Source organism: Alligator sinensis, unplaced genomic scaffold (assembly GCF_000455745.1).
Source record: "Alligator sinensis unplaced genomic scaffold, ASM45574v1 scaffold923_2, whole genome shotgun sequence".
In the NCBI taxonomy this organism is placed as follows: domain Eukaryota; kingdom Metazoa; phylum Chordata; order Crocodylia; family Alligatoridae; genus Alligator; species Alligator sinensis.
Genome location: NW_005842589.1, coordinates 794,061 through 803,629, shown reverse-complemented (window position 1 = coordinate 803,629; position 9,569 = coordinate 794,061). Strand labels below are relative to the sequence as shown.

Below are 9,569 nucleotides of genomic sequence, written 5' to 3'. Positions count from 1 at the left end.
GGGTTGTAGGGAAATGAAACTGATGTATAAACAGCTCTTCTACCCTGTCCATGTAGTATTCTATCCTAGGGGGACAGAAGGCTTCTCCCATTGCCAGGCAGATGTAGCATGCTTATTTGGTTGCTTTTGGTGTGGTCTGTCTGTCTGTTAATTACAGAAGGACCCAGTGGGTAGATAATTTTATCTAAAGAGGTTTGTTTTTGTGATTAAACTTGAATTGAAAGTGGATTAAGTGGATTGTCCAAGAGAAGGAAAGAAATAGGGTTAGTACTTCAGCCTATGGTTTTGCTCTGGCTTTGCTGTACTTTGGCTTTCTTCCTTGAAGATGAGTTTCTTTCCTATGTTCTGGACTTTGGTATCTGTGAGAGACTTTCAGATACTATTTACCCAGTTGGGAGGATGAACTTAACTGGCCTAGACAAACCTACTACTCACTTTTGATTTGAATCTTTACTTTCTAACAAGGTGCAGTTTTCAGTAAATGTTAGCCTGCAACCTAGCCCATTATTATTAATAATATTTTTATTTGGCATTTAAACTCTAGCAGACCCTGAAAGCTAACCAGGTCACGGCATCTGTGTGCTAAGGCTGTACAAACCTACAATGATGTATGTGACTACAACAAGATTCTGGTGGAAACATAACCTATCTTGCAATTAAGGGTATAACTACGCTGCCCAATGCCAAACCTGGGTCTGACATCAAGAAGCTTTCTCACTCTGAGGCTAAGTACAGACTCCCAAAAAGCCTGAGGCTGAATCAATTCAGTCTTCACAGGTTAGTCTAAGATGTGTAGATTGAACAGATAAGCAAGTGAACAGACATTCACTTTTGATTCTGGAAATGCAGCCACATACCTGCAGTGGCCCAGGCCAGAAGCTTTTTTTGGGGGGGTGAGGGGGAGAGGGACCGCTAGAGCATGCCTCCCTGCTCAGCTGGGGCAGATAGCTTGGGTCAAAGCTAGCTGGCCCACCCCATGAGGGGGGGGGGCTTTGTGGGGGGAAAGCAAAGCATCCTGGGATATTGGGGGACTGAGTTAACTGGGATCTGGGATAGACGTTCAGTAAAGTCTGATGCTACATCCCTCCAGCTTTTTCTTAAACCAGTTGCAGCCATTTTGAAAGCAGTTTATGTGCACTGAACTTTTCTTGTGTTTACAGATTTGAACCAGTTTCTGGTCACTTATACCACTTTGTGTAACTTCTGTCCCTAACCTGAGTGGCAATTACAGGAAACCAGTGTAGCCTCTGTCACCAAGCCACTACAGTGCTGCTTTCAGGCACTCTGTCTCAGACATGATTCCTGGCACATGCTCAGGGGTCTCCTGCTAGCCGGGGCTGCTCTGCCCTGACTTAATGTGCTGCAGTTCTCAGTACAAGTGTAAATGCTGCACCTGGGGGAGCAATAAACTCTGGCATGAGCTGTGCTGAAGTTTATTGCTATGCGCCTCATTTCTGTTGATTTGTTTTTTAAAATTTGTGTTACATAGGACACACTTCAAATATATTTAAGATCTCAAACTAAAGCACTTTAGAATGATTTTTAAAGCATGTATGTGGTGTATTTTGATCAAATTATGGTTATATTTTGCTGACATGAAACTGAAATATGCATGCAGTAACTATGATATAGTTAGGGATCAGAAAAGCGGTACACAGTAGCATACTTTTACTGTTCCCTATACATTTTTTCATCACCAGTTATGAAACTAGTAGTGTTAATGTATTTTTAGCATACTGTACAATCTGAATTCCCCCAGTCTAAATTGCTGGGCTGCTGTTTCTCTTGGTGTACAGGACTCTGAGGCAGGACCGACTGAATTTGGAGCTTGTGGGTATTTTTGTCATTTTTTCTGTAATCCTTTTGCTTCAGAAAAGCTTCAGATTCTCTGTGGTTACTGGTTTTAACTTTTCAGCCTTAAAATACACAGTAAATGATTGGTTTCCCATCTGATATTGTGTTAGCCAAAAGAGAAATGTAATTACACTCATAGTATCTTAGCACTACAATATACTTTTGAGCTTATGTTTTAAAGAGGAAGATTTTTTTCAAGAATTCCTTCAACCAGCTTTAGGTATCATAAACAACAGAGTTTTCTTTTACTTTCAATAAACGTAAACCTCCTGTTTAATCCAAGATCTTTCATCAGGAATTACTTGCTCTATCAGGGATCATGTTTTGATTACCGGGATTGGTGAAAGAATATCTTTCTGCTGACATTTGCATAAGACAAAACACTGCAACACCAATTTAAAAAAAACATCTTTTTTGACATAAACATGTCAGAACCCACAGTGAAGTAATACCCAGTTTTTGGGACTAGAAAACAGGTCCAGGCTACCTGTTGAAGTTCAGCTTTCTTTTCTTACTACCAGACTAATTCCTTTTTTTTTCTTTAAACACTCAGAAAAAGGAAAATATTTTGACAACAGTGCATTGTTTGTTGGATATTAGAGTGCTGTAGAGTCCAACCCTTGTCAAACTTGGAGGTGTTTTCCCCTATATTTTAACATTTCTAGAAGATTGGGAAGAATTGGACCTGTTCCCAGCTAAGTAGTTAAACCAACCTGTCACTAAACACATTTTTAAAATGGTGTCCAATAGGCATGACATGCTGGGTGGGCTTCTATAGGCTAACGTAACTAGTAATATTAATCTAATTGCCTGTTCTTTTAGTTAAGATATCCACTGGGTGGCAAGAATCTAGTATTTTTTTTTAATGCTTTGTCCTGTGGGTGGTGTACTTCAGAGTACGGGAGAAAATATATTCATAGGAGTAGTAGCAGAATTATGATAAGAGGATTACCGGTAATTATTATTTATCTGAATTATGTAGTTTGAGTTTAAGTAAGTTAGTAGACAGTTGCCACAACAAATAAAATTCTTCAGCTAAATTGAGTGCTCAGTTTTCTGGAAAGTAATGTTGTGCGTGTCCAAAGAAAAATTTTCACATAGGAGACAGCCTCAGAAATACAGTTTCTGCACACATGCTTTGGCTGTTCCTCTACTCAGTTGTACTCATGCCTAGACATAGTTCCAAGTCTGTGGCTGCAGTTCTTACTCAACTATTTTGGAAAAATCTGAAGGTTTATGCCTGGTAATTATTTCTTCATTATTTGAATGTCAGCTGTGGCAGATGGGAAAGTACAGTGTCCTGACATTTTGGTATGGTTGCTGTTCAAAATGGCTGACACCCTTACAAGATACAGACTGCATTTGGACATGAAATAGTTTACTTGGAGTGAGCAAGAAGACTTTTGAAATAAGAGCACATGAAAAAGAAGTAGATTATGTAATCATGGTAGTAACAAATTGGGGAAGGGTGATGCTGAGGCTTCGCTTGATAGTGATGTTTTTAATAATTTCAGTTGCCTGTCATTTCTCTCTAAACAGAAAATACATGATGGGAAACGCAGATAGTTTTAGCTGGGTTATACTACATAGGATAAAAAGTATTCCAGAAAAATAGCTTGTGTTGTGTGTGTATATATATTTCTGAAGTTATTTTTTTTCACATGATAATAAACTGGGATTGTACCCACCTCTCAACTCCCCAGATGTGTTTACTGCAGGTGACAAATGTTGTTGGTTACCAGTATTTTGCAGAAACCTTTTCTGTGTGCCCCTTGAACTTGTAATGAGTGATAAATATTTTAAATCTGCTTGCTGAAAGTTTATGTATACATTTTGGATTGCAGATTGAAAAAAAGATTAACTCAAGCCAGAGTGTGTATAGAGGAGGGCTAATACTAAGACCAGGGGAATGGAGATCTGATCGTACAAGTGAAGACTAAAAGATCTTGGCTTATGTAGCGAAGTGAAACAGAGGTTGAGAGGGGCTGTGGTTGCTGTCAACAAACATATCGGGGAGTTCCTTCAGTTGAAGGGTGGTGTTGGCAGAGGAACAGCAGGAGTCTGCAGTATGAATAAATTTAAAGTGGAAATTAGGAGAAGATCCTTAATTGTTGAGACAGCAAGGTCAGCTTCCTTGTGAAAGCAGCAGGGGAAAAAATCTGGTGTTGAGAATGCTCAACAAGTTAATGGAAGAGGTTATATAATGTGGTCCCACTGACAGCACAAGACTGACTCAGTCCTGTCTCTATCCCGCTGAGGTTAAAACAGGCTATTGAAGTACAAAACAAAGTTGATTCGGAAATTTTATTTGAGCTTAAATATGTCCAATTACAGTCTCCATTTTGAAACAATGTGAAGAGATATTTTTCAAGGGAGTAAGCAGTTTACTTTTGCTTACGCAAAATGATTGAGGAATGATTCAGAAATGAAAGTGAGAAGTAAGTCTTAATCTTCCATGTCTGGTGTCTTTCTCTATAAGCAGAGGAAACTTAAAGATTATGTTGGTGCATTACGTACTTAGGACTCCTCTCTATGCAGGGATGCTCCAGAAAGTTAAGATGAATCAAATTGTGAGGTTACTGTGCATTAATTAAAGTGCATTATACCCTTAGATGTTGAGAGGCAAGGATTTCTTATCAAAATATTGTTAAATGGACTTTCTACATAGTTGGGATAGAGCTGACACACTTGAATCCAAGATATTCTTTAGGTCTGAGAAGTAAAAGCCAGCACAGCATAGACTATGGAGTTAGTCCAGTAACAGATACCACACTAAGAAATCCTTGCCTCTGTAACCCGGGCGGTACTCTAAGAGGTACCCCCTCTCCAACTGAAGGGATCAGAGCAGGTGCACAAGCGCTGTGGGAGGTGTAGGGACCCTCCTCCCCCTATAGAGCAGAGCCAGATAACCAGTGGGGACTTAATAATATACCTTTTAATGAGAGAACAGTACTGGGAACATAACCAGTATAAACCAGGGGGTATAGGGGACACTACAACGCCCCAAGGGGGCAGGATTCAATAAAGGTTAGATGCTTACAATCATAGACATGTTCATCCAGTTGACAAAAGACAGGGTTAACAAAATATAAAACACAAACAGCAGAACAAACAATACTGGCTGGCAAAATATAAAAGGCACAAAATACAAAACGTCAAATAACAAGGAATATAGGGCCTAGGTACCTGGAGGGGGGCAGGGGAAGAGGGAAAATACAATGACCCCCTTCCACTGCAACAAGAACTTCTCACCATCACTTCACTCACCCTAAGCCATCCCACCTGGGACTTGAACTAGAATCTCCCACACACTAGACAGAAACTCTACCCCACAGCCACCAGTGCTAGTGGTGCTTTAAACTACAAGGGATTTTGACCTTCCTGGAGCCTTGGCCTCATGTTGAGCTGCCTGGCCTCTTTTTGGAGGAGCTGGAAGCAGAGCTGGGAACCTCTCGGGTCGCTGCTCAGATCTCCTGCTGGCCACAGCCTCTCGTAGTGAATCTTGGAGCCCAGCGGGGAGCCTCTTCTGCTGGCTGCACACTGCGCTGCTGAGGGTCCAAATGCTGCTTGCAGGTCCCACTCCTTCAGGTGCTTCTCGGGCAACTGCTCCTGCCCCGCTGGCCCAGCTCTTGCCAGCTCTTTGGTCTCTCCCCTGAGTCAGCTGCGCTGCCCCTTTTTTATCCCCCTCCAGGTGACCCAAGGGGCCAATCAGGGGACATTGAGGGTGAGTCTCTGGGACCTCATTGGTGAGGAAAGGGAACCCCAAGCCCCTCAATCATCTCTTACCTTTTCAGAACCCCTGGGCTAAATCACTATCAGCTAGTAATTCCATTGATTTTATTTGGTGGAGTATATCATAGTATAGTAATGCTTAGGTGGGGGTGACACACATATATTGTTTGTTTGATTGATTTATTGGTGTATTTATTTATTAATTTTCTATCCTACTGTATCTAAAAGGCCCCCTCCACATGTTACAGGTATTGCACAATAAACTAGTTAATTGTGCAGTTACGTTGAGATTAGCTACACATGCAAAGTACTTATCACACAGTAAAAAAACTCCTGCCAGTTATAAAGTTAGACCCTGAAAATGTGTACAGCCTTTATCACTGGTTGCTAGCAAGCTTTAATTTGCATGCACATCAGGATCTTCACTGTGACTGGGAGCCCCAGCAGCTGTGGACTCTGGGTCCTCGTACCACCCAAAGATGCCAGGACCCAGAATCCCACAGCTGCAGATGCTGGGTCCCTGCAGCATGCCTCCTGGTGATTTTCTACCCCGTCCCCCTCCCTTTCTGGGGATGCATGAAACCGCCAGGGTGGGAGGAACACCTCAGGGGTGATCTTTCCCTTCCCCCCTTTCCTGGGCCTAGGAGCCCCTCAACTGGGGTGTGTCGGGCTCCCAGGCATGGGAGCTTGCTAGTGCAGGGAGAGTCTGGGGTCAGCTCCCCCTGTACCAGCAATAAGATGCGGTGGGATCTAATGCGTAATCCCACAATTGTGCCTCCTGCCACACACGTAGCATAGCAGGAGGGGTGATTGTTTGAATCGCACATTGGATCCCATCATGCCTTTACCTGCATGTGTAAAAGGGGCCAAAGGTTCAGAGCACAGTCAGTTTAGTAACAAAATACAGAGTAAATCCTATATTTTCCTATATGTTTTATTTGATAGATAAAAAGAATACAATAACAATGTTTAAGCAAGTATTATTTAAACTTAAGAACTCTTCCTAGGACTTTATTTCTGTAAAACTTATCTAAATTTACCAGGCTTTTCTGTACAAAGACAGAGTAAATATGTAAAAGATCTGAGAGTATGAGCATGTTAGGATGCTTTTACCTCTGGACAAATCTATGCATTGCATAAATGCACGTAAAATGATGCACGTTTGCCAGGGCTCTGCATTTTTAACTGAAATCTAATTAATAATAAAGTTGGCATCATCTGAGATGTGTGGGGAATTCCTTTCTTCCTGATAGATCTGTCTAACTGCATTATGGTAGACTGTTTTTTTTACAGCACAGGACTGTGTATGGAAGAATCCTCATCCCTTACTTTGAGTGAAAGAGAATTCCACAGAAGTTCTACATGGTACAGCCTTGAGAGTTTCACGATGGTCACATGTGAGAATATGATCGTATCTCTGCAAAAGCCCTAAGCTTTGTTAGTTAGAATAAACTCACCTGGCCTGGCTTGCAATGTTGATTGCATTGGATTGGTCTATATCTAGACATGGGAAGAATGAAATGAAGTCAAGTAGGAACAGTTTTTTATAGACACTTTTCTAAAGTCCAATGATCTGTTACATCAGAAGATTTTTATGGGTTATGGTGTAGATTGGCTAGGCCATCCTGTGGTATGTGTGCCACAAATACCATGAGCAGGCTATGTGTGTGCATGTAGCAAATTAGGGAGTGGACAGGCAGCACACCAATTGGTAGGGTAGGAAGCAAAATCAGAGCAACAGAGCAGGGAGAGAGCGTAGGATAGGAAACAGAGCAGTAGATTGGGCAGGTGAAAAGGGAATTGGAGTGGCACTTGGGAAAGATGAAGCGCTAATTTATGGCTTGTCTGCCAGACTGGTTAGCCCCCACTACTGTAGCTAACTGAATTGATCTTTGGTTAGAAGAAATAAAGCTTTCTTATTTTACCCTAATTTAATTTCAGAATTTTCCCTAGAAATTAAAAAAAAAAAAAATCTTAATTTGAGTTTCATGCTTGAAAGTTGTTAAAAACGTTTAGCTTCACAATAATGTGTTTGTAATTGTGAGGATTTAGCATGATATTATATTGCTTTGATAGCAAACAATATTAGATTGACTTGGGTACATCTCCTTTTCCAGTGCATTTTGCTTTATTTATTACATATGCATATACAGTATCAACATAGTGATGGTGCTTTGAGAAGAAATATGGGCAGGTCTTTCCCTTAAGAGTTTAACTAAATACATCTAGTCTTCTTGAGATCCTTCACTATTTTTCTTCAAGCTCTGAATTCTTCAGAAATAGCGAAAAAGCTGGAAAATTACATGATTTTTCATTGTTCCTTTAATGGGCACCATGAAATAATCAGTATGGCATACGCTGATAGGCAGCATCCTGTTGACTTCTTATAATGATTTGAATTATACTAGAGCAGGGAACATAAGTTAGTTTTTCTAACACAGAGGTGTCTTCTTGGTGAAAAATATCTAGTTCACTTTGTATTTAACAGTAGATATGGTGTGTAACTAATAGGTGCTGTTCTTCTATTTTTACCAAATATCCCTTGTGGGATGGGTTTTTGACAAGAAAATTACAGGATTGGTGCCCACTGTAAGATTTATGTTGATAATTGAAGCTGCTTCTACTCAATATAACACAAATGGATCTTAAATAACAAGGCTAAAAGGAAAGAAAGATTAAAAAAATAACATGTAGATATGCAGGAAGATTATAACTTGGTTGTCATGGCCATTATATCCCCTCAGGCAGTTGTCACGAAATTTGCTGTTAATGCTCACTATGTGCCAGTCAACTAATGTAACTTTTGTCCCTTTCTCCTTCAAGCAATTTTGTGAAATTTTCTAGAGAAAGGTTACTTTATAAAATGCCAGGATAAAAATCTGTTAATGGACACTTCTGTCACTTTAACTTCCCTGCTGTAACCTATCAAAGAAGTTTAAAAAAGTATATGAACGTTCCAGAAGTTTCCCTGGAAGTTGAACTAATATAAGATTTTTTTTTTTCCCCTCATTGAGAAACTGAGGCTCAATTTTCAAGGAAGCTTTGAGGACAGCTTTTATTATCTCACTATGTATACAGTGTTTGGAAAGCAGTGCAGTACAGAAAATTGACACAAAATATGGAAAGAAGGCTGCTTTATTTTCTTTACAAATTAAGTGCAAGAGATGAGAGAATTGAGTACTGTTTTGTGTGATTTTTATATTGGCTGGCTAGCAAAATCTAGGAAATGTCAAAAAAAAGCAACACATCTAAAATGTATGGAAGGTTTTGTCTTCTACAAACAGTGCTTATATATTTTATAGTACAAAAATGTTTAAGCATAGTGTTTTTGTATCTTCAGAGAGCTTTATAATTCATTTTGATCTTTTATTTCCATTTATTTTTCTTATAAGGATCAAAATGCAGATAAAAAGAGGCAAGGACCCCTACCTGCTTGAGCTGAGTCTGTCTAGCAATATAACAAGACCCCCATTTTGGACTGGGGAAAGATAGCTGCAAATATATCTTCCATTGTTTTCTTCACAAATGCTTCCTGAGAAGACATGACAGAGTTGAGTCCAGGAAGAGAAGCAAGGGTGGGGTACAGCACAGCACAGATTGTGTGTGCTGTTATAGCCTTTAAGGCAGCTCTAAATTGCTCAATGTGGGGTTATTCCAGTCTCCTAGAACAGTCCCAATTTTTTCTGGTATAATGGGTGCAGACAGAAGGGCAGCTCCCGCTGTAACTGAGAAGGCTTTGCAGGAAGTGTTTTGAGTTGCAGCAATCCCTTGGAACAAACAGAAGTTCACTCTTTGTTCTAAGGGGAGGGAATCTAGCTCCTGGCTGCAGCTAGTTTCCCCTAGGAACTGCCCCTGTTAGGCTGAAAAGTTTTTCGAATGGGAGTGGAGGAAGCTCTTTTTAGGGCTTCCCCAGCTAGCACAGGAAGATGGAGTGGGTGTGAACTGGAGCCCTTCTACCTCGGGGGGAAGGAGGGAGGCTGAAC

General features: G+C 40.5%; 1 protein-coding gene across 4 annotated transcripts in view; it reads left to right on the top strand.

The window, feature by feature from the left end:
* The window catches only part of ROBO1 (roundabout guidance receptor 1), a 461,057-nt gene that overhangs the window by 52,998 nt on the left and 398,490 nt on the right, over positions 1 to 9,569 (top strand). For 2 of the 4 annotated variants that reach the window (XM_025214558.1, XM_025214557.1), the window contains exon 1: positions 6,959 to 6,983. The exons of the other annotated variants lie outside the window; for them this stretch is intronic. In XM_025214558.1, the coding sequence (XP_025070343.1) occupies positions 6,974 to 6,983 (10 nt within the window). In that variant the 5' untranslated portion in view covers positions 6,959 to 6,973. Of the gene's footprint in view, positions 1 to 6,958; positions 6,984 to 9,569 lie in introns of those variants that run through there. 4 annotated transcript variants of the gene reach the window in all.